Genomic DNA, 25,798 nt, shown 5'->3' with positions numbered 1-25,798 from the left:
GACTACTTCCTCAAAACACATTGCTTTGTCAAATTTAACATTTTCAGGTCTTCTGCTTATACCATTTAAGGCTTTAAATAAATCACTCAAAGCAAATGAGCAGGAACATTTTATTGTGACACTGACATCTTCAACTATGTCAAGTAATATGGAAATATCTCCAATTTTTTTTTTGACCTGCCAATTTAAATACTCTATCTACATCTGTATCATTACTTTATAAAACTCCTTTAATATTTGCATCTTTTTCACCTGATTTACCACAGAAACAAAAGCAAAAAAAAAAATCAAACTATTTGAAATATAAGGAGTTACATCATGGCAAATATGTTCTCAAATATGTTCTTTAAGAGAAAAGATGAAAAACCTCCCTACTGACCTGTAATCAGAATGAGAAAGAGATAAATATACAAAGCTCTTTGCTTCATTTGTTAGAATTTAAGATTTATCTATGCATGTATAAACACAGAGCGCACAATTTCAGCCACACTGAAATAACCTAAACTGAGATTTAACTTTCCATAGTTTTTACATGCATTCCATCCTTGGTGTGCTGATTTTAGTACAGGGCTTCTGTTCGTCATCCACAGCAGTTTGAATTTAATACACCATAATCCAACTCAGAGAAACATCCATTAGGTGCTAATAGAAAGAATCACAGGAAGGTCTCACAACAGTTTACTAAAACATTTTTTCCCCATCAGTTTTCAAATATAAAAAATTGGATTTCCACTAGAACAGAAATATATTTACATGAACATTCTAAAAAGATGTCTGTAATTTAGATCTAATCACTGTCATCTGAACCACCTTCAGACCCCTCATTATTAGATCCTTCTGGTTCAGATTCGTTACCAGATCCTCTGTCAGAACCCTCATTGTCAGATCCTCTCTCAGAATCTCTGTCTGAGTCAGCACTGCGAGAAGCTGGGCGAGATTCGTTTTCTGAACCACCTGAATGACTTCTTCCTGACTGCACAGACTCATTGTCAGACTGCTCTGAATCTGACCGTCTCCTTTTTCTGGCTGATCTGTCACTGTCAGAATCTTCCTCAGATGCGTGGACACTGGATCTCTTCGGACTACCTGCCTCGCTACCAGACTTGTTTCTGTTATCAGAATCACTATCAGAAACAATGCGTTTACTGTGCTGCTGATCCCCATCATCTGAATCACTGTTGCTATTCCTGGCATGTCTGTAGGGGGAAGAAAAAAAAAAAAAAAACAGTATTAAAAGATGCAATGCTTATTTTAAAACATAAATTAAGACACTAGGATTTGAACAATGATATCATTATCTAAATCACAGAATCACAGAATTTCTAGGTTGGAAGAGACCACAAGATCATCCAGTCTCTGACCTAACGCTAACAGTCCCCACTAAACCATATCCCTAAGCTCTACATCTAAACGTCTTTTAAAGACTTCCAGGGATGGTGACTCCACCACTTCCCTGGGCAGCCTGTTCCAATGCCTAACAACCCTTTCAGTGAAGAAGTTCTTCCTAACATCTAACCTAAAACTCCCCTGGCTCAACTTAAGCCCATTCCCCCTCGTCCTGTCACCAGGCACGTGGGAGAACAGACCAACCCCCACCTCACTACAGCCTCCCTTGAGGTACCTATAGAGAGCAATAAGGTCACCCCTGAGCCTCCTCTTCTCCAGGCTGAACAAGCCCAGCTCCCTCAGCCGCTCCTCGTAGGACTTGTTCTCCAGGCCCCTCACCAGCTTCGTCGCCCTTCTCTGGACTTGCTCGAGCACCTCGATGTCCTTCTTGTAGCGAGGGGCCCAAAACTGAACACAGTACTCGAGGTGCGGCCTCACCAGAGCCGAGTACAGGGGGACGATCACCTCCCTAGCCCTGCTGGTCACACTGTTCCTGATACAAGCCAGGATGCCATTGGCCTTCTTGGCCACCTGAGCACACTGCTGGCTCATATTCAGCCGACTGTCAACCATCACTCCCAGGTCCTTCTCTGCCTGGCAGCTCTCCAACCACTCCTCTCCCAGCCTGTAGCTCTGCTTGGGGTTATTGCGCCCCAGGTGCAGGACCCGGCACTTGGCCTTGTTGAACTTCATGCAGTTGACCTCAGCCCATGGGTCCAGCCTATCCAGATCCTCCTGCAGAGCCTTCCTACCCTCAAGCAGATCAACACACGCACCTAACTTGGTGTCATCTGCGAACTTACTGAGGGTGCACTCGATGCCCTCATCCAGATCATCAATGAAGATACTAAAAAGGACCGGCCCCAGCACTGAGCCCTGGGGGACGCCACTAGTGACTGGCCTCCAACTGGACTTGACTCCATTCACCACGACTCTTTGGGCCCGGCTATCCAGCCAGTTTCTAACCCAACAAAGCGTGCGCCAGTCCAAGCCACGAGCAGCCAGTTTCTTGAGGAGAATGCTGTGGGAAATGCTGTCAAAAGCCTTGCTGAAGTCAAGGTGGACCATATCCACAGCCTTTCCCTCATCCACCCAGCGCGTCACTTTGTCATAGAAGGAGATCAGGTTCGTCAAGCAGGACCTGCCTTTCATAAACCCATGCTGACTGGGCCTGATCGCCTGCTTCCCCTGCAAGTGCTGTGTGATGACTCTCAGGAGGATCTGCTCCATGAGCTTCCCTGGCACTGAGGTCAAACTGACAGGCCTGTAGTTTCCTGGGTCTGCCCTCCGGCCCTTCTTGTAGATGGGCGTCACGTTTGCTAGCCGCCAGTCAACTGGGACCTCCCCCGATAGCCAGGACTGTTGATAAATGATGGTAAGCGGCTTGGCCAGCTCCTCCGCCAGTTCTCTCAGTACCCTTGGGTGGATCCCATCCGGCCCCATCGACTTGTGCACATCTAAGTACCGTAGCAGGTCACCAAACATTTCTTCATGGATAGTGAGGGCCACATCCTGCTCCCCATCCCCTTCCACCAGCTCAGGGTACTGGGTATCCAGAGAACAACCGGTATTGCCGCTAAAGACTGAGGCAAAGAAGGCATTAAGCACCTCCACCTCTTCCTCATCTCTTGTAACTAGGTTTCCCCCCGCATCCAGTAAAGGATGGAGATTCTCCTTAGTCCTCCTTTTTGTGTTGATGTATTTATAAAAACATTTTTTGTTATCTTTAACGGCAGTAGCCAGATTGAGCTCCAGATGAGCTTTGGCCTTCCTAATTTTGTCCCTGCACAGCCTCGCAACATCCTTATAGTCCTCCCTAGTGGCCTGCCCACTTTTCCAAAGATTATAAACCCTCTTTTTCCTCCTAAGATCAAGCCACAATTCTCTGTTGAGCCAGGCTGGTCTTCTTCCCCGCCAGCTCATCTTCGGGCACGTGGGGACAGACCGTTCCTGCGCCATTAAGATTTCCCTCTTGAAGAGCGCCCAGCCTTCCTGGACCCCTCTGCCCTTCAGAACCGCCTCCCAAGGGACTCCACCAACCAGTGTCCTGAGCAGCTCAAAGTCAGCCCTCCGGAAGTCCAATACAGCAGTTTTACTGGTCCCCTTCCTGGCCTCGCCAAGAATAGTGAACTCCACCATTTGGTGGTCACTCTGCCCAAGACAGCTCCCGACAATCACATCCTCCACCAGTCCTTCTCTGTTTGTGAAGAGAAGGTCTAGCGGGGCGCCACCCCTGGTAGGCTCACTAACCAGCTGCGTCAGGAAGCTATCTTCCACGCTCTCCAGAAACCTCCTAGACTGCTTTCTCTGGGCTGTGTTGTGCTTCCAGGATATGTCAAGGAAGTTGAAGTCCCCCATGAGAAGAAGTGCTGAAGATTTCACAACTTCTGTCAGCTGCCTGTAGAACTCCTCATCAGTCTCCTCATACTGGTTTGGTGGTCTATAGCAGACCCCGACCAGGACGCTAGCCTTGTTGGCCCCACCGATCCTAACCCAAAGGGACTCGACCTTGTCATTCCCAGCCTCGAGTTCTACAACATCGAAAGACTCTCTAATACAGAGAGCCACACCACCACCCCTTCTGTGCTGCCTGTCCCTTCTATAGAGCTTATAGCCAGGCATTGCAGCACTCCAGTCATGAGACTGGTCCCACCACGTCTCCGTGACGGCAACCAAGTTGTAGCCTGCCTGCTGCATGATGGCTTCCAGCTCCTCCTGTTTGTTACCCATGCTGTGTGCATTGGTGTAGATGCACTTCAGCTGGGCCATTGCCTTATCCCCCGGCCTTGCTATTGTTCCCCCTGGCACAGCTCCAACAATCCTTGCTTCAGCCCCATCCCCCTTCTTACCTAGTTTAAAGCCCTCTCAATGAGCCCTGCCAGCTCCTGGCCCAGGATCCTTTTTCCCCCTAAAAGATAGGGACCCGTCTGCGGCCATCAGGCCGGGTGCTGAGTAAAGTGCCCCATGGTCGAAAAACCCAAGATTTCTGCGTTGGCACCAGCCCCGGAGCCATGTGTTTAACAGGTGGGCTTTCCGTGTCCTCTCTGTACCCCTCCCTGCCACCGTGGGGATGGACAAAAACACCACCTGCACTCCTGCTCCATCCACTAACCGTCCCAGCCCCCTAAAGTCTCTTTTTATAGCCTTCAGGCTTCTCTCTTCAATGTTGTCACTGCCCGCCTGGACTATCAAAAGAGGATAATAGTCAGAGGGGCAAACCAGGTTGGGAAGCCTCCTGGCAACGTCCCTGACCCTGGCCCCAGGGAGGCAGCACACTTCCCTACGGGTAGGGTCAGGCCGACAAATAGGGCCCTCTGTTCCTCTGAGAAGAGAGTCTCCCACAACAATTACCCTTCTGTCTTTCTAGGTGGAGGCAGTCCTGAGGCGCGGAGTCGACCTCCTCGCCCTAGGCATCCTCCTGGGTACACTTGCTGCCTCTTCCTCACCCACCGGCCTCTCAATCTCCAGGGCCTCAAACCTGTTGTGTAAGGGCACCTGGGAAGGCGGGGCCGGAAAGGGAGGGCATCGCCTGCGATGTCAAGCAGGGACCTGTTTCCATTCCTCCTCAACTCCCAGATCTCCTCCCTCTGCCCGACAGCGACAGGGCAGGGGGTCCGCCCCCATTTGGGGTGTCTCACCTCGATACCTCTCCTTGAGGCCCTGCAGGGAGTAGCTCCACCAGTCTATCTCCCGCTCACACTCCCTGATATCCCTCAACCTCTCCACCTCCTTCTTGAGCTCCGCCACCATGCGGACCAGGTCATCCACCTGCTCGCACCTCACGCACGCAGTTTCTCTGCCTCCCGCCGATGGCAGCAACAGGCTCAGACACTCCCTGCACCCGGTGACCTGAACTGCGGCATTTTTTAACGGGCAGTCGGTCTGGGTGTGCACTGACTTCCTGGAGAGCGCACCGTGCCTGGTGGAGACCATTATCACCTAGCTAAGGGCTGTCGTGAAGGTGTTCGTATGGGCGGGGGGAGCGCTCTGCCCTGTTTGCCCGTCCTGTTCGTCGCGCTCCCTAGGGGCAGCTTTTGAACGGCCGGGGAGGGGGCGCTGCTGGCTCCGCCTACGCCTCGTCAGCCTCCCTCACGAGGGCTGCCGGGTCCTGGCGGCTCCCTCCAGTAGGCTCGATGCCGGAAAAATTAGCCCTGCCTGGCCCGATCCCCCGCTCCGCTGCAGAACGCGTCTGCCCCGGAGCCGATCGCCTCGGCAAATGGCCGACAAATGAGAAAGGGAATGGAATAATTTGTAATGGAAGGTGATGTTAAGTACAACAAAAGGCTTCTGATTATCTTCTGATTATCTTATTATTATTAATACTGTCATTTCTCTTGAAAGCATACACTAGAATTGCAGTGCTTGAGAAGATAATAAAGGTTCTTACCCATCATCAGCAATTTTAAGTTTATCTTCATCAGAAGAATCATCACTAGATGAAATTATGGCTTTTGATTTGATCTTTCCTTTCATTGAAGGAGGCAGACGTTCTGGTTTGGGCTGCATGGGCAAAAACAAAGGATTGCTTGTTCACATGTCTGGTTAAATCAGCGTCCAATGGCAGAAACACTCAAAAAAAACTAAGATGTGCTTCTAAAATGTTCTAAAATAGTTTGATCAAAATAATCCATTTGCTATCAGATATTGTAGAAGGTTTAAGAAATATTCTTTTCTGAAGCAGCTATAGCAATAGGAAAAGGAGGACAAAAGGTAGTTTGCTACCACAAATTTTCAGCATTAACAAGTCTCTGTCAAAATAGAGGAGTGCTGGAGTCCAAGTGCACGTTTAGGAAAAAAAAAAACATAACTTAGGAACTTATAGGAAAAAAAGCATGTAACTTACAGCCTTCTTTTTCTCTGCTTTGGGTGGACGTCGTTTTTTAGGTCTAGGACCATTTTCATGTTCTTCATCATCACTCCCCTCATCTGCTTTCTGGGGTCTTAAAGAGAATCATATTTGTGTGATGTAAAGTATATCACTGCAAGAGAACTTTACACATACAAAACTTCCAGTCTTGAGATTCAGCTGATCAAATGTTATTCATTCTTCTCTTGCATAAGTACTCTTTAATTTTTGTTCAAAAATATGTAAGACTTACTCCTGCTAACCACTTAACCAACGTTTCATTTATGTTACGAAGCACTGCATAAGAATATTTAGAGCTGTACTATTTCTCACAAAGAGTCTAACATTGAAGTATAAGTTACCTCCTCCTCTTTTTCTTCTTTCTCTCTCCCTCTTCTTCTTCCCCATCTTGTTCACTACCACTGCCCTTCCTCTTCTTTTTCTTTCTAGACATGGGCAAATCTTCATCACTGTCATCGTTGACAAACTCATCAAATTCCCCTGCTCCTTTTTTGGAACGCTGTAATAAATAAAAGTCCCACAATATAGCTTGCTGTTCATCTTCCAGTTGAAAGGTACCAGACAACAAGTCAAAATAGAACCTCTTGGAACACATTTTTGAAGACATAAAAACACAGACCTCACGTCAACTTTCCCATAATATCTGGACTGGTATCACTGAGAAACTGATTCCAAATTCCAAACACATAATAATCTTCTGTTATTTTAAATTATTTTAAAAATTGAACAGAACAGATTTTGGTAATGCTGCCTAGTTCAAAACTTAAGTGTTAATTTCCAATTTTTACATCAGAGCATTAAATCTGTGCTGTTTCACACAGCAGAACTTAGGCAGCTTGAAATTAAAACCCCATGCTATCCCAAGAGAATGTTTACCAAAGAAAAAATAGAGGGAAAAGAATAAAAAATCTGTTCTACCCTGCCTCCACCACCGCCACGTTTTTTCTCCTTTGATCCTTCTACTTCACCAGTGAACATCAGAATATTCTTGGTCTTCTCCACGTATTGAGCTCTTTGTTCCAGAAGTTTCTTCTGTTCTTCCTTCTCTCTTAGGCGCTTCTCTTCCTGAAACAGCGAAGAAACTAACCATCACTATTATAGTTGCATTATTATATTCACAGGTCTTTTTGTTGACAAGCAACTAGAATATTAACTTCTACAAATTCCATGTCAGAAAGCTTTTCTGCAAGGTCTGTACTGAAATAGGCAAAAGTCCAAAGTAACTTTTGTACCAAGTGCTCCCTCCTTGGTCCCACTTGTACTAAAATTTGATAACCTTAAAAGGTTTGCCAACACTTGGATTTCATTTTAAAAATAAAAATCTATTTTTAAGGCAATGAGAAAGAATGAGTATCACCTGTTAGCTGTAACATCTTCTCCTAACGTTTACTGTATCTTAGAAAAATATCAACTGGATATTTCATCAGTAACACCAGCCACCATCACAGAGCAGTAGGAACACTTTTTTTTTTTAATTAAGTAAAATGTAACAGAATAAAACCTGTTCTTTAAGTAGTTTTTGGCGAAGCAGTTCCTTTTCTTGCTCTTGTTTTGCACGCAGCTCCCTCTCTTCTTCATCCTGCTTGCGTGCTCGAGCCACATGATACTGGGCTTGACTCAGTAAATCAGAGCATTGCCTATAACATGCAAAGGTTTCAAGTAAAGGAAGGTGACAGAGGTACTAAAAGGAGTAACAGTTTCATAAAGGGTATGCATCACAACAAAAATAAGCTACCTGAAATACTGCAATAGAAGACCAGTACAGATTTTTGACTGAACTAACAGATTTAATGTTAATATAATTTATCTTTAAGATGCAATACACAACTTGGGAACTTACTGGTTCACACTTGAAATTTAGCCAATTCAAAGACATAATAATCACAAAGAGAAATCATTTCAACCCATTTGGACAGTTTCAGAATTACGGTTACTAAAAAGAAGTCATTTAATCTGAACTTACTAGCAAACCTAATCAGAAAGGTAGTCACAAACTTTATCTAAAAAAAACTCCACAACTGTATAAGAGTTCAGGTTGCATTAAGTGTTCCTCTCATAAAACATTAATGAAAGTTGCTTTCAATACCATTTCTTAGCTGTGTTACGACGAATTCTTTTAGTATTAGAAGATAGAAATTTTTGTGTCTGTACAAAATGCTTTAATGATATCTATTTAAGATGTATAGTGCATGATTGCCAATAGAAGTTATTTGTATGTCTACGGACAGGGCAATATAGGGCAAACTGCGTGAAAAACGTAAGAAACAGACAGGCTTGAAAGAAAACTGAAAGAAAACAGGCTTGTATACAAACACATTATCCTGAACAAAGTTTAAAGACTAGACATTGCAAAATATAAGTATTTCATGTTTTAATAAGTGATCCACTCTAGTGACCAAAAGTTATCTTAAAAAAATTTCCAAGAAATCAAACATGTTAAATTATCATTAAAGCCAAAACAGGGAGAGCTAGAGATCTTTAAATAAATTTTCCACTCTCCCCTTGGTGGAAAATCTGCTATTAAAATAGCTGAAGTTTTGCAGGCTCTCATGATAGAGGAGAGCACAAGTTTAGAGTTTTAGACTGTACAAAAACATTAGAAAGCAAAGATAGGAAGAGAAAAAAACAGCAACAGCAAGTAATCCTGTAGTTAGATTTCTACTGTTCTATGAAATAGCTAAAATTTTTGAATAGTTTTATTCTGGAAAGAAAAAAAATAGAAAAAAAAAGATAACATTCCTCCCAGTTCCTGAATTTTATTTTATTTTTTTTTTACCTGGCTTCTGTAGCAGCAAGTGCCAAGTCAAATCTCATCTTATCACCCACTTTACTCAAGTAACTGAAGTACCTAGATGATAAAGACAAACAAGAATAGTATTAGTTACATGTTTAGTGCAATTTTGCCTTAAAACAAAGCACTTGCTCCTGAGTTACTATCGTGTAAGATGCAACAGAAGACAAAACCCTCACCAATTTTCTATTGTTAATACAACAGTATACAAGCACATTCAGAGATCTCAAATGCAAGACATACTAATTTATTTAGTCTCAAATCTGTCCAAAACAGCCTCTCTGAATCTGGTTCACAGGTCCTAGTGAATATAACGTACCTTCAAATAGCTATGATGAAGCTATGATGATCACTGCTTTGAAGAGAGTTTGTAACCATTTAAAGGAAAAAGAGAAGGACAGTCCAAGTTTTTTGAGGTTGCCAGCTTCTTTTCATGTTTATAATGAAGTGTTTTCATGCTAGATTGAACTCTAAAGGCTTGAGCCTATGAAATAATTCCCACCTCAAGTTTAAGCTTACGGAAAGTGTTCTCCAAAAGTTAAATATATCAGACATTTGATTTTTTTAGTAAATTGAATACCAAATAAAGACATAAATTCACAAGTTTCCAACTGAATTAAAGATAGAATTTGTTTCTGAATGTATACGGTTTGCATTACATAAAGCACTAGAACTTTTAAATCCTTGATTATATGAGAAGTTTTCTGTAGATGATAAAATAATTGGAATACCTTTGCGCCAAAGATCTGTTTTGATCAATACTATAGCAAATTATAGCTGCAAAGGAAAATGAAGAACTGATCTGAAAATGAAGAACTGATCTCAGGCCACAGTTCTTGCCACTATAAACATCTGAAAGCCACTCTCTATCCTGGACATAAAAACAGAGCCAGGAATGTGTAAAGCAACTAAATGCAGTAAACCAACTGCATCAGTGATAATGTAGGAGCAGAATAAGTGGTTGAAAGCTCTACTGGTTTTGGCTGGAATAGAGTTAATTTTCATCTTAGCAGCTTGTATGGTCCTAAATTTGAGATTTGTGACCAACACAGGATTGATAACATACTAATGTTTTAGCTGTTACTTAACAGTGCTTACACCGTCTCTTGTGTTTTTTGCACTGCCCTGCTAACAAGGAGATTGGTGGTGCACAAGAAGTTAGGAGGGCAACAGCCAGGAGAGCTTGCCCCAACTGACCAAAGGGATACGATGTCATACTTAGAAGTTGGGGGAAGAGAAGGAAGAAGGGGCTGGGGAAGAGGCTGTTCAGAGTTCTTTCGGAGTTCTGGCATTTGTCTTCATAACAGTTGTGAAGCAGCTCTGCTTTCCTGGAAATAGCTAAACATCTGCCTGCCAATGGGAAATTGTGAATGAATTCCTTATTCAATTAATCATGTTGCTTTCTTCCCATAAAGCTTGTTTTAAGCCAAAGACTATAGATTTCAAACAAGCTTCAGAACCAGCTTCTGTTCTTAATTTATCAATGTGCATAGGCTTCACTTGCCACTGAGAAGACGTGGTTATCAAGGACTACTACTCATTAACTAGGCTCATATAATATAAGCATTTCATTTTGAGATCTAGTTTTATTTTGAGATCTAGTTTTAAACTTCACAGGTTATTTTTAAAGAAGTCCTCCAAAAATGTAATAAATTTGCAGAACAATTTTCAATGCATTTTCAACTAAGAAAAAGCGCCTCAACCATAATACAAAACTCCTTAGGAAATATGTATTGGCCACCTGGCCAAATAAAAGTGGTTTTGGAGCCAAGTCTGAATACACAGTTTTTGTGTATTCAGGCAAAATCATTTTTCTGCTAGAAACTCTAGAATTCAATACAGTGTTTCACTGGAGATGATTGCTCTTCTAATCATAATTTCAGACCTACACTGCATTTTCACTATAAGGAAACTGAAATATATTATAATGATTAGTGAAAACAAAATCAGCTTTACCTGTGGGCTAGCTCCAGTTCTTTCACAGCATTAAGCACCTCTTTTAGATTGCTTTTTTCATCTTTCAGGACAGAGGTAGCTAGTCTTTGTAGCACTAAAGCCACATTAAACATAAGGACTGTATCACTTGGCGCAACATGTCTGGCCTGTAAATGAAAAACATGTTTTTAAGATACTTTACAACATGATACAGAGGTATACAAGTAAGGTACATAGAGGTATACAGAAAACAAGCACCACTATTTCAATTCAAGATACTGAATTTAAGGAGACCTAAACATGCAGCAATTTACACTAACTTTATTTTGTGATCTATGATATTCTATATTCATACCTTTAACAAAGTTTGTTTACATTCCTGCAATTTCCCACATTTGAAGAGTGCCCGGGCCAAATATAACAATACTTCAGTGTTCTGATGCTTATAGAACTTCCTGAGGCAGTTCTCATACTGAAATTGAAAAATAAAATTAAGAGGTGACAACGATTAGTTGTTATGGTTAGCTAACTACATCAAATGTTTCCTTTCCTAAAAAGTATTACTGCTAATGTTTTTTTTTTTTTTTTTTAAAAAAAAAAAAAAAAAAAAGGCAGCATATCTGAAAACTGGCAGCAGTCCTAAAGGCTCTGTACATCCTGAAGTATAATGAAACGCTTTGCAAATACCATCTACTGCAACAAAAACCAGAAAGACTCATTTTTAAGAGCACTCTCAGTTATTCTCTGTGGTATGAAAGAAATCTGCTTTCTTGGCTCATACATAAAAATATACGTAGTGTGGTAACTCCATATACCTGATGCAATTAGTTACAAAAAAAAAAAATCCCCACCTTTAAGATAACTCAATATCAAATTAGTCCTGTCCACCTCGCTGAATAGCTTGGCATATCTAATTATTTCTTTTACACTGTATTTTCTTTCACACTATAGTTGCTCTAAAGTGTAAAAGACAATTTGTCACTATATGTTTTATGGGCCTTCAATTAAAGGTTCCAATAGCTAAGAAACCTCATCCTTTTCAGTAACAAGTGCTTTTTTTGCCATGCTTTTTTCTCAAGCCATCTTTAATTGATTCTAAATCTCCAACATATTAAGAAATACAAAACAACCTTTACTTCCAGCTCAAATTCAGAAATCACCCTGTAATGCCTGAAATCACTACAGAGGGGTTGCATGGCATTGTGAGCATCCAATTTTCACTAACATTTAGAGTCAAAGATTTTGCATTTAGCATTAAGGCTGTCCCAGATTTGTATACTTTATGGTCAAGAACTCACTAGAATACTTGTGGCTGCAACAAGCTACGCTATTAAATTCAGTTTATCTCCCTTTGAGTGCAATATCATATATATCAAACTTTGGCTTGTACCAACTGCATAGCAGAATCCAGGGAACAATAAAACACCTCAGTGAACAAACACGTTTCTTCTAACAGCCTCACATAAATAAATTGGCAAATAAGTATAATATTTTTCTGACAAATCAGAAGGTGAAAGTTCACTGCATTGCTAAATTAGATTTCTCATTAGGCTTTTTTCAGTAAAGACAGACAAGGTCTTAAAGACAGACTCAACTCAAATAACAGAATGCATCACATCATGTTAACAAAAAGACTTTTACCAGTACTTCACTGGAGGAGAGTAACTACTGAGCTCTTGATCAGGTATAAAAGATCCACTATCTTATATTCTTTATAACCATCACAAAAATCTTGATGATAGTTCTGAATTAAATATTTTTGAGCCTCGATGTAGAATAAATCCTCACTAAACAAGTTCTTACTGAGCTTCTATCCTAACATTTTTTTTTTTTTTTTAAGCTTGCTTGTATGCTTTTTCAATCAACTAACTTAGAACAGGTTGATACTTGGAAGTTAGTATGCTTGAGCAGGTCAAACTAGATGACCTGAAGAGATTTCTTCTAACATGATTTACCCTGTGATTTTAATTGTTGCGAAAGAAATCATTCCAGTAAGCTTTTCAGACAGCTCTGATCATTCTTGCAAATGATTGCATAAATGATGAGAACAGGAAGCTCTGGTCTTAAAAAAAAAAAAAAAAAAAAAAAAGCATCAAATTGCATTTACTAATTTCGCTAACAACTGAAAGTAAGTCACATACAGTAACCACACTGACTGAAACCTCTGACTAAAAACAAATTTCATGGCCAAAATTGTAACTCTATCACATTTTAACTCTGATACATGGAAAAAGGGTACAAGCGGGAAACGCTTATCTACATTTGGCAGTTTGTTTTTAAGTCTAGAATGGACAGCCAATAGTATGCTAGAAATAGACCTATAGTTAAAATATTATTCAGAAAACTAGCAGCTGCCAGGGACAGCTAAGAAACATCAAGAAGTCATCTAGCACAACATATTATGTAGTTCAATTTAGAGATGTTACCATCTGCACAGCGCTGATGTACTGTTTTTGTTCTACATAGATATGTGCCAAATTCAGCCACACATCGCTGATATCTGCTGTTGCCTCTCTCACTTGTGCAAAAACATCACGAGCTTCACGGAAATATCCTTTATGCGCCAAGACAGCTCCTAAGGGGAAAGTAATATGTACAGTGTAAGCTTCCAGGTTCACGTACTATGTACTCCTGCCAAAGAAAACAAAACATTGCCTAAATCAAGCTCCCCATTAGAAATGGACATAGCTGCCATATGAAAGCTATTCTCTCATGCACTCCATTAAATAGTGTGCAGGCCCTGCAAAGACAATTCTACACATATTAAAGCACGAAACATAAGAATACCATTGTCATCTCTGATGTAAGGAAAACTAGTCTAACATTCACCTATGCCATTAGCAGCATACAAATTCTTTGGATCATTTCTGAGTACTTGCTTGTAGATTGCTAATGCACGGTCTTGATGACGCTTCTCCTGTGGAAAGAAGTATCCCAGTTGATCACTCATTTCTACAATGAGGTATCTAAGAATCTATCCAGTATTTTTATGGGCTGTAATACGCCAAATAGGCAATGAGAAGAGCATTCTGAGTAGCTAGCAGCTAACAGAAATAAGTAAAATCATATGCAGGGCAGACAGATGCTCATTACCTTTTCTCTGTCCCTTGTGGGTTGATGTAGAGTCTGCAACCAGACATTGCCAAGAGCCAGCATTGAATAAGTATCATTTTGTGTGGAAGGCTGCTTCAATATTCTTTCAAATTTCTTCTGTCCTGGACCCCACTCTTGTTTGGCCAAATGAAGATTACCAATCAGAGACCAAGCATCCGGATGGTCCTGAATAAAAACTCACTGTCAATTGCAGAGGCAGCATTTTCCCTTGCAAGGTTACTTTTCCAAGTATAAAATAAATTAAATTCCATATTAAATAAATAAATAAATGAGCAGACTTTAGCAGTTCTCTCTCCTTCCCCCAATTTATGTGAACAGACAAAACAGAATTGCAACACAAGAACAAAATTGAAAGAAAAACCTGGAATTTCAAGTGTTTTAACTAAGTGTTTAAAGGGTTACACACCTGATTTATTTGAAGTGCCTCTTTAAACCAATCAGAAGCCTCATAAAAGTTTCCTTTATCCCTAGCCATAGCTCCTAAGCGCAAGTAGCCTAAAAACAAGGAGAAATAAAACAAAAAAAGCTTAGAATCAGGAAAGGTCAAATTCATCTCAAACAAGCAAAATACTGGCAACACATGAATGTCAAAAGCCATCTTTTCTTGACCTGCTTGACAGCAAGCATAAAGACACCTTTCATGTTCTACTCAGAATGAGATAAACTCTGTAAAGAGGAACTTCTATCCACAGCAATGATAAAGAAATTGCAAATTTCTAACACTTAGATGTAATTTAAATATTTTAAATCATTTTCACAAGTTAAACACAATTCAGAAACCTCAGAAGGCTGCATCAGTTACACAATTTCTCTCCCCCCACATTAAACAGCTCTCCCACTTCTGCAAGCTTTGGGAAGTGCAGGGGGGCAATAATAGACCACGAAAAAAAAAGGATTATTCTGAAGCACACTGCATACTGCAGCTTGCTATGCAAGGGCTACCTCCTCTCCTTTACAGGAGGTATCACAGAGCAGATACTTGGGGGCAAGAGGAAAGGTAGAGCGAAGAGCAAAAACAGGATGTGCCATAGCAGCTGCACCAATGCCCTCAACAGCTACGCTTCCCTGGAAGACGACCAAAGTCCATGACAGAGACACTTTGGTAGAATCAGTATTTCCACTGAGCTATGTAGGTGTGGTTGCAGAGGCTGGGCACATCAAGTGGATGGCCTTGATTGCACCTGAGTGCTGAAGTGCTAAGGCTTTTGGGCATGGGTGGAAGGGGAGCAGCAAGGGAGCAAAAAGCATTCAAGTCTAGACAAGCTAGTTTGCTAGATTTTTGGAATACAATAAAGATCTACCAACAATCAGAAGCCTCAAGCCTGGAGATGGTACTATAAAGATGATTCAGTCCTTAAAAACAGTAGGTAAAACAGCAAGTAGGTAAGCAGGCCCCCAAAACTACTGTGAAAATAACTGAAGATAGATACAGGGAGACAAGAAGACACCGTGGATGGAAAAATCTCTGGTATTTTAAGGAGGACTGTGGAACTAAAATATCACACGTTTCTTACAATCAACATAATTAGGATGTTCTCTTAAAATGTTTTTATACAGCTTTTCCGCTTCATGAAATTCACACATCGCCTCATATAGTCTGGCAAGGTTATAGGATGTTGTTACAGAGATAGCATTGTAATAATGCTCATCATGTTCAGCTTCTGCTTTTGCACGATCCAACGATGCCAAAAAATATTTCTAAAGTATAAAAAGAAGAAAAAAAAAATAAAGCACTCCAGTATATTCTTAGAGGAAAAGTTCAGGTGATCATAAAATTTAGTTCAAACTGTTAATAATTATGTACCTTTGCTTCTCCTAGGTTTCCCAGCCTGAAGTGCAGGGCACCCACATTATTCAAAATCTCTGGTGGGACATCAGCCTGCACTTTCTCTTGCAGAATGCGTGTGGCTGTACCATAAGCTGACAGTGCACCCTTTACAAAGAGAAAGTGGATGACAAATAGGAGAATGAGCTTCATGTGCTCCTATAACAAGCATTGACACAAACAGGGTGAATTACATGTTTAATACCTGTATATCAGTCTGTTCTAGAATCTGGGCTAGCTCAATCCATGCCTCTACATCATCAGGATACTGTTCTGTGACTTTCTTTAGATGTCCCTGAGAAACAGCAGAAAACAAACTTCTTTGTGGATACAGAAATTGTTGTAACAAACCTCAAAGAAAGAGCAAAGGCACTGACTTTAACACTAGAAACCATACCAAAACATACTGCAAAATAAAACATTCTAAACATCTGCACAACTGACTAAAGCTTGGAAATTTAAAAAAAAAAATCACATTACTTTCCTTCCTTTTTTTTTTTTTTTAAATAAGCTGTTCTATAGAAACAAAAGCACAAACTATTACACATATGAACACAAGAAGCTATAATATGAAGGCTAATATTAGGTGCATATAGTTACCCAGCATTAGATTAAAAAAGACTTTCATTAAAGAAAAAAACAAAAAAGGAAAATAACACCATCCTTTCAGATAAGCTAAGACCAGTGCCTTCAGGAAATTGCTAGCTATTATTACACCTTCAGGAAATCACTACTTAATTTGACATTTTCAGATAACATTAACACACTGGAAGAATTTTGCCTTTTAACAGCATCTAATACAAATGTGAGGCCAGAGCCCCCCTGAATTTCTGGAGTTGTTTTATCCAATACCCAGTGGGAATCCTACTTCTATGCAAAAGCTATAGTTCTCCACAGTTAAGAGGATCTCTCACGACAGCCAATATTAAATACTCCATATTTACAGTAAAGAAACCCTGAGCATCTAGGTACAGACTCCGATTTCAAGTCTGATTTTCAAGTTCTACTCTTGCATGTAAAAGTATGATGCAGGCAGAAGCAGAACTCACCTTTGCAATATCCCGTTTCTCCTGGTCTTCTGACGCCGCATAAAGAGATCCAAGGATTTTCATAGTCTCGTAATTGTTAGGATAGGCTTTCAAAACTTTTTCAAAGCATTGTGACGCATTCTCCTTATCCCCTCTATAAATGTACATTTGACCCAATCCAAAAAACGGAAGTACAAAAGAAGATGAGGCAAACTGAGTGGCCTGATAGTAATACTGGAAAGCTTGATCATAATCTTCCTAAATAAAAATTAAAGAAAGAGCAGGTAAGGTTTTCACAGGTAAGCTTTGTATGAACTCTTATAGCCAGAATATTAGGTGTAATCGCAAAGGGAGCTTTTAAAAGCTGTCCTACCTGTACATGAAAAGATCTAGCCAGCTGGTAACAACTCTCCGCCTGCATTGCTTCAACTTCGGTATTATGGAAAGCATGAAGGGCCAAATGTTGTACTTTACCATAATCCTAAATAAATAAATTTGAAAGCCTGCACTTTAAATAATACATTACTTGACAACAAATAAACAAGGATAGGTGGTAAATACAAGAAAGCTTTAGACACAGCACTGACTAAATAACAACAGTTTTAGTGGTTTCTTTTCTGCATTCCATATCTACGCTATATCTTAAAGCCCAGAAGAAGAAAGAAAAACAAAGATAGAAAGATATCCCTCTAGGACACAAAAGTGAGCTTGATTTAAGAAATAAGTGCACTTTTCTTGGCTTTCCTAAGAAAATAATATTTAAAAAAAATATATAAGTCAAAAACTTTACACTTACCTATCCGCATTAATAGTTCCATACTATGTACACGTACCACTTAACCTGATGAAGTGAGATTAAAACTAACATTGCTAACCTTGCTGCTCAGAGGTTATCAGGTATTCGACTGTAAAATTCCACAGACTTTCTGCTTACCTTCTTGAAGAAGAAGTGATTAGCCAAGTGGTTCAGCACCATTGGATTACTGGGATCAATTGTGTAAGCCCTAGAGAGAAGTTGGACACCATTCTTGATGGAATCGGCCTAAAAGAAATATTCACAAGTATCATCAGCATCTCAATAGCTGTATCTTACTAAGATTTTAAAAATTATTTTTCAGTGCATGCTGCTTCAGGAACTGTAACATAGTCCTTGTTAGTCTCGCAGAAGAAAGTAAATTCAGCTGCCAGCTTTCCTCCCTGAAGCACAAAGACCAGAAAATGAAGCCACCACATAGGCTGTGGAGGAGAAGGGAAGAAAACAACAACAAAACACAACACCTAAAAAAACACAAAACCTATTAATACGACAAAAGAACAGAACACGAATTTCTAGAAAAAATAAGATACCCAGCCTTTGTCTTTTGGCATTTCACTCTCACACCTCTGATAGCCTTCCTTCTACTGTTCAACATCCCTAACTCCTGTTTGTTTTAGGTTTCAACATTTTACCTGTGAACAGAAGTGAAAATGTTTTCATGTTCAAATTCTAAACAAGAAACTCCGATGCTGAATTAAGAAGTACTGTAAATTAAGTTCCAATGAAAAACAGCAGAGGCTACCTACAGGCATTACTATAAAAAACATACCCTTTTATAGAAAAATCTTACTGTTTACAAAAGCTTTCTATGGGTACTAATTTCACTTAAAAGTTCAAGTCCATAACGGGTCAATAGTTGCTACTTATTTGGGACAACAAAGAGATTTATATCACAAGCACATCAGCTCAAATTTGTATGTATTTCTGAAAAGAAATATAAAAATAAAGATATAAAAACAGAGATACCAAAAATGGTATCTAGTAATCATGTAAAATCTGTGCTTTACTGTGCTATTATTATCAGCAGAAAGCTATCTTACTGAATATACTAGGTTTTACCATATGTCTCAACTATGTACAGTCCAATGAGCAGCAGCTCAAACACAATTTCATTTTAAAATGGCAGTATCTTTCCAATACTGCCATTTGAAATGTTCAATACTTTTCCAACAATATATCCTGGTTAAGAAATACTGAGTTATTCTTGCCTAACTTTCAAAAGCAAAAGAGGTTTTATAATCACAGTATTTATGTCTGACCTTTCCAGTAATTTGTGTTTCCTGTCCAATTTCAACTGCATCTAGTAGATGGGCACAGGTCTCAAATCTCCTACGCACTTGAATGAAATAAAACCAGAGAGAGCAAACCTCAATAATACAGGGTAACCTCAACCCTCATTTGACATCGTAAGATCTTTAAGGGGGGGTGGGGGGAGAGGAACACTGCAAATACCTACACATTGAAAAGACATCATTTAGCAGTTGCATTTCAGAGAGATTTTTTTTCCCTACAGAAAGCATTCTTCTTCCCCCATGTCAACTCTTTGATATTATACTAATTTTGCAGTGCAGTTGCAGAAGCAGTTTGAAATAAAGCACTGACAATGCATTCCTCACAACCAAATCTGAGTGGGTCAGCTTTTAATTACAGCTCTTCAAAGATCAAGGGGACTTTAATCAAATGAATTAAAAGACCTTGGGGGGGGGGGAGGGGGGGGAGACAGGGAAAGCAGGCTTCATTAGTTGCTTACCCATGGAATTATTTATTATGATCTGATTTTAGAACATTTTTGGTTGTCTCTGTGGTTTTATTGAAAAACTTTCATGCCTACATTTACCCAAACTATTTATGGAAGTCTAAAATATTTTTCTCCATAAAATATTTTTTCAGATATTCTGTACTAAAAGAAGGTCTTTCTAGACAGTTATGTATTTTACAGAAAGCAATACTGGAAGAACACTAAAATTTAGCAGCATGCAATTAAGCAAATTTTTTTTTTTTTTTTTTTTTTTTTTTTTTAGATCTTAGAGGTCCTATCCTCCCCAATAACTTTCTTAACATGGAATGACCATCCATGTGATCTGACTGACCATCAGATATTCCGAATTAAATTAAGCTATATTTTTTCTAGTGATACAACATCTAGAGAGGTAGGATCACCAGTTTACCATTATTTCAGACTGGTTAAAATTAGTTGTCTATTCTTTAGTTTACTATGCAGCACACATGCCAAGGTAGTTTCAATATTAACTTGAACACTTGTTTGAAAGTTCATGTTCCATAAAGCCCTAAAAGCCCAAGACTAACCTCCTGAGACTACGGCTTTTACCTTCTTGCTAGCATAATGCTCTTCCAAAAAAAATCCTGATACTCTGGAATACAGCTGCCATTGCAAATGAGGTCTCCAAGTATTTGGTTACTTTCAAATCACCCTGAGTACAAACTCGTTTAGTTAACCTTCATGGAGTTGCAAATGACTAAGTAAGGCTGGCTATTAAATGGATCTGTAACTGTTGGGTGAGATTTTTAAAGCTGACTTTTTTTTTTTTTTTTTTTTTTTTTTAACTGGACACATATTCACATATCCCACCAAGGAGATATTTTTATTACTTTGATTAAATAGAACTAGTTTTCTGTACTTACAACTTCTATTAGGAGAGTTGAAGGTTTTTAACCACAGAATATACAGCATGTGCTGCTTATACCTTAAGCACAAATCATTCATTGTTCAATAGTAACACTAGCTAAACTGATTTAACCAATAATTTTATTACGTATTTTAAAAAAGGAGCACCTCTCAAAGGATTCAAGTTTGCTGCTTTACGTAAGTCAGGTAAGTATGGTTTCTTGTTAAATTGGACCCACCTCTTTATTATTGAGTTCCAGAACAGCCAGTCCAACCAAAGCCCCTACACATTTTGAATTGAGTTCCAGAGCTCTGCTGAACGCCAAGCGAGCTTTTTCCAACTTGTTCAGTTTCACGAAGCAATGGCCCATACCTAATCGAACCTCAGCTAGAAAACAAGATGACACCATTCACAATCTGAACATTTCAACAAGAACTTCATTCATTTTACACATTCTGGACATTAATACTTCTTTAAAACCTATAAAACCTTTCAATGATTTGTTGTTTTTAAGGGTAGCCTCCCACACCCGGTAGCAGAATTAATTTTAATAGGTCAGTAAAACCTTATTTCCTCATACACTCCAGAAGAGCAGTCTGCATCTCCAGAATATTCAGATAGGAAGCAAATAGAACATTACTTTTATAGAAACATAATAGAAATAACAGAGAAAGACATGAAAAAATTGTCAGATGAAAAGGCCGGATATTTCTTAGGCAGGTCAAGTTCAGCTAAGACCAGCAGGCCTCCAGAAAACACAGATGAATAGAGAAGTTCACTAGGTGTTTTGCCTCCATCAACTGATTCAACTGCTAACAAAATGCTGTACATCACCCTCAATCTGTACAGATGAACTAATACAGAAAACTTTGTATCATATTGCTCTTTCAGCATGCTTGCAGACTAGGAACACAGAGACATTTATACACAGTATCTGAGTGTACGTGAGCAGGGCATGAGCAAGAGATGTCTATTTAAAAGTACAGTTTGCATTTCTAAACCCATTTTGGGAGCCACGATTCTTATGCTAAGCCAGACTACAGAATACACATCAATTCTGTAATAAGTTATTTTTCAGATGTTATCAAAAAGCATCCGTTGAGAGACTTTAGAATATTTATACCGATGCAAATATCCTGATACTTCTAAATCAAATGCATACGTTTTACAGCTGTTATACACAAGTCTCCTAGATTTTTGCATTAAGAAAACCATACAACACAAGGAGAGCTGTTAGCATGCACTACAGCTAGAATTGTACATTTCAAGTAAATTCATTCATTATTAATGCCAACATACTGATGTAATTTTCTTAACTTTTATTCCAAGAGATTGTAAATAAATTATTATAGTCTTGAACAGCATTTTCCTCCCCACTCCATACAATTTTACCTTCTCTTACATGCAACTTCTCATTTTCCAATAGCTAATTAGAAGGTAATAATCAGAAAAACAGAAAAGCATTTTCCTCAGCACGATTTCTGTATCTAACAGTGAAGGAATACTGCAAATCAACAAACTCTCAACTCTTTGATAACGACGGTGTGTGTTTTTCTTTTTAGTGGAGTTTATTTTTGGATTTTTGGACAGCTACAGAACACACACACACACAAACACACAAAATAAACATTAGGTACTTCAATTAGGAAGACCTGAGTTAAGGCCTTTCCATGACAAAATAGTGTTTGTCTTACCTGGGCAGCCTGGATTGGTGCGCAGTGCTTTCTTGTAGTAGGCAAGGGCTCCCCTATAATCTTTCTTGTTGAAAGAAATGCATGCTTTACCTGTTATGACACAACAGTTGCAAACAAATCAAAAATATAAACAAAGCAGTTAAAAACCAGCTCAATTCTTATTTGGTGAAGTTGTACCAATTTTCAAATGTTAGAAATAAACACTACTAAACACAATTAAAACACTAACAGGAAATTCAGACAACTACAACTGTTTTACTATCTTAGATGATGTCAAGCATATGAAACAAGCAAAGGATTACATTAAGTTTACACTTTCCTGGTTTTCTGCATAAACTTAGTTCTTTCCTACTCCAGAGGAAAGACGCTTGCTAAGACTAGATTCATTAGTGAACAGAGAAAAATCAGTTTTACGGCTGACCCCTTGGTACTCATGGTATCCTCATCTTAGAGGTATAAAGCTTCACTGATGTCATCAAGAAAATTTAAGTAGTTGGACTGGATGTAGGCAAACAGGTTTTTATGCTGTACCACATAATTACAAGTGAAATTTCCAAATTCCAAAAGCTTTGTTTGGGGGAGACGTATTTACAGTGTCGGCAGGATAAGAAGTACGCTGCACGCTCACGCTGTGCTCTGAGGGCAAGTTTCACATTGTAGAACTTAAGGCTTTAATTGCCACATGAACACAGCTAAAAAACAAACCCAAACCAAACAAAAACCCCAAAACAAAGATAAAAGGTGCCAGGATGTTGGCAAACATTGTACTATTTCCTAGCTTTTCCATCTGCATATTTCTTCCCATATTTAAAGTAATCTCCATCACACATTTCTGGTCAAGAGCACATACTTCATACCCTTCTTTATCTCTCTGCTTACATATACACCCCCTTCTTAAGCATAACTCATTCCAAAACTCAACTGAAGAGACCAAGTCAAATACTCAAACTCATACCAAGAAGGGCAGGAATATTATTTGGAGACTGGTTAAGCACAAAATGGAATTGTGCATCAGCTTGGTCCATCTTATCACCTTCAAGCAGACAAAAACAGGCTCTTCCCAACAAGTGGTTCTAGATAAAGAAAACAAAAACGTCCACTACATTTATTCTCATAAAATAGGAAGATTATACTATAGAAAAGATTACGCAATAGGACTCTATGATTGATTTCTCTTGCATCAGAATGAGAAAAAAAGAGTCTTTATTGTCTACTGAAGTTCACACGTTATCAGACAAAAGAGTAACAACCAATCTCCAAACCCCCAAAGGCTGAGTTATACAATTCTATCAGGTGTCCCAAGCAATAAATAATTATTCCTGGTAGCACCAAAGACATTTCAGATACTTACAGTTTTATGTACACATACTACGCATCTATAAACAAAAGCCTGAGCATTTTCTACCTTCTCTTTACAGAATTAATATTTGCTTTCTTTAGAAGCAGTTTTTTTGAATTCACAGAAAACGCTATAAAATTCAGGTTAAAAGAATGATTAAAAAAGTACAAACGTGGATTTTTATACAGATTGTTTTTACCTGATCATACATGATGATTTTGTCAGCCATCGTATACAACAAGGTAGCTTGTGTAATGAGCTCCTTCTTGTTATCTTTGTTCTTCTCCTTTCGAGCTTGCTGTACATAGTACGCTGCCAGAGTATCCAAACATGTCATCTGATCTTTTTCATGGTCTCTGTAGTCCAAGTTTCCATCTATTCGTGCCGCTTCCAACAGCTTCACAAAGTCTTCTGTTTTCCCTTGTTTGTAGTACTCCAGCTATAACATACAGTTTTAACAGATGGATCCATAAGGCACATAAGTATAGGGATAATCAAAGACATTCTGATATCACCATTTTTTTTCCTATAATCGTCTCAACTTAGTTTTACATTAAAACACAGATGAACTCTTGCAACTATTTATTATAAAGAATCAACTGTTTTTCCTCTGAACATCTTTATCTTTTTGCACATTTCACCATACTTCAACAGTATGAAGTCCCCCCACCTTTTTATGAAGTATATAATCAAGGAAGCAAAATGGTAAAACTAAGGATTAAGAACAAATTTAGGAAGTAGGCGTCTAGCAGCATTGTTTCATTAAAAAAATAAGCTTAAAATGTTAACATGCATATGAAAAAGCAGAAATATCTGGTCTAGAATCGCTTATCAAATAACCAAATTCAGTTCCACTTCTTAATTCAGTTATCTCTGGTCATAAAAGTACAGAAATGGAAATTATTCTTGGATAATCTGAATAAACAGTTTGCATATATACTAACCGCTAAGGCGATCCATATGTGTAGTTGTGTGTGTTCCTGCTTCAGTATACTTATAACTTCATCACCCTCAGGTAATTGATCAAAGTCAAGCTCGATAACCTAGAACGAAACAACAGAGAATTTCTTTTCATAAAGTATTAACAATGCTATTTATTATTGAGCTCAAAGTAAACTGGACATTTCAGCACTTAAGACATAAATAATTCTTTCCATTTAAACAGAGCATTTAAACAAAGAAGTGACGGCTTATTTTCTTCTGCAAAATACAAAAGTGATAGCCTCTCGCAAATATCTGAGAAAAGATAGCCCAGTTGTTGGGATACTAGTCAGGGAAAACAGAGTTGATACTTCAACTTCTTTCATCATAGCCTTCAAGCTCACAATGTTCACTGTTCAGCTAATAATCAGATAACCAAGTTGCCTTGAAATATCCCTTCAAGTACTGCTTCATTTTAAAAACTTACAGGTAATACAAATCCTGCAGATCTAAGATAGAGCTAAAACTTTCCAAGTAGGCAGTTATCAATACCCAAAACATACCTAAGAACCCTGCAATTTTCATAAAGACATCCTTATGCCTCAAAAAATTAAGAGATTTATTGAAGTGGCAAACATGACAGAGAACAGACTAAATTTCCGATCATTAATAACCGTAGTAACTAACGAGCAAATGATGTCAACAAGTTTTGACAATGACATCGTTATTTTCCAAGTACTATTTTGCCAAGTTGATTTAGTATTCTGCCAGGGAAAAAGGAAAGAAAAAAGGAACAAATATTCTCAAGGAGGGATGCTCAGGAGTGCATTTTGACTGCCTGTTATTTCACCTCCTCCTCAGTCACTCCACCTTTGATACTAGCCACCGATGTTGCTATTCAGTTTTACAGTAGGGAAGCAGTGCAACTGTTGCACCCAGGGTTGTCCCACTATACCCGCGCAGGTTCTGTGACTCCTACAAGGGGGCTGCAGCCATCCAGCTTTATCAGGACTGGCAGTTTTGATTACACAAAGCCAGAGTGACAGCAATTATTTTTTTTTTTTCTACAACTCCTGTTATTTTTAGCTTGAATGTTTTTTAACTCGGGCAACACCAACAACAAACTAAGATCGTTATTAGCGGTAAATAGGTACTACCTACACAGTAAATAAATAACCTATCAGACCTGCCTCACCCCGGCTCGCGCCAGGTGACCTTAAGCACGGTTCAACATCTCCGCGCGGCTCCTCCGCGCCCCGCCCGGCACCCCGCGGCCCCTCCGCGGCCCATCCCCAGGCCACACCGCCCCGACTCGCCTCATCGGTGTCCCGCAGGGGGATCTCGATGGAGCCCCGCGACATGCTGCCGGTGACGGTGACGGTGCCGAAACCTCCTCCACCACCGCCACCGCCGCCACCGCCGCCTCCGCCGCCCAGCAGCCGCCCGCGAACGCG

At 39.5% G+C, this 25,798-nt stretch overlaps 1 protein-coding gene across 1 annotated transcript; it reads right to left on the bottom strand.

The window, feature by feature from the left end:
• Positions 1–96: 96 nt before the first annotated feature.
• Positions 97–25,798, bottom strand: CTR9 (CTR9 homolog, Paf1/RNA polymerase II complex component). The gene is made up of 25 exons (XM_032188744.1): positions 25,661–25,798; positions 24,368–24,466; positions 23,623–23,862; positions 23,040–23,157; positions 22,085–22,174; positions 20,629–20,777; positions 17,881–17,988; positions 17,320–17,427; positions 16,968–17,204; positions 16,124–16,213; positions 15,898–16,026; positions 15,608–15,791; positions 14,500–14,588; positions 14,073–14,258; positions 13,809–13,896; positions 13,406–13,554; positions 11,335–11,451; positions 11,001–11,146; positions 9,030–9,101; positions 7,755–7,890; positions 7,172–7,318; positions 6,595–6,752; positions 6,230–6,326; positions 5,774–5,886; positions 97–1,196 (listed from the first exon to the last, which is right to left on the bottom strand). The coding sequence occupies exons 1-25, from the start codon at positions 25,703–25,705 to the stop codon at positions 788–790; spliced, it is 3,504 nt and encodes a 1,167-aa protein (XP_032044635.1). The 5' UTR covers positions 25,706–25,798; the 3' UTR covers positions 97–787.

This window comes from Aythya fuligula, chromosome 5, assembly GCF_009819795.1.
Source record: "Aythya fuligula isolate bAytFul2 chromosome 5, bAytFul2.pri, whole genome shotgun sequence".
Lineage (NCBI taxonomy): Eukaryota > Metazoa > Chordata > Aves > Anseriformes > Anatidae > Aythya > Aythya fuligula.
This window is presented reverse-complemented; position numbering and strand designations above follow the sequence as displayed.

Bases quoted from the DNA above. Each gene is read 5' to 3' on its own strand.
- CTR9 (XM_032188744.1), bottom strand. From the start codon at position 25,705: ATGTCGCGGGGCTCCATCGAGATCCCCCTGCGGGACACCGATGAG. The intron at 17,989-20,628 runs GTGGGTCCAATT...TATTTCTTTTAG, and splicing joins TGGAACTCAATAATAAAGAG to GCCGATTCCATCAAGAATGG. The intron at 13,555-13,808 runs GTGAATGTTAGA...CTTTCCCCTTAG, and splicing joins GTATGCTGCTAATGGCATAG to GAGCTGTCTTGGCGCATAAA.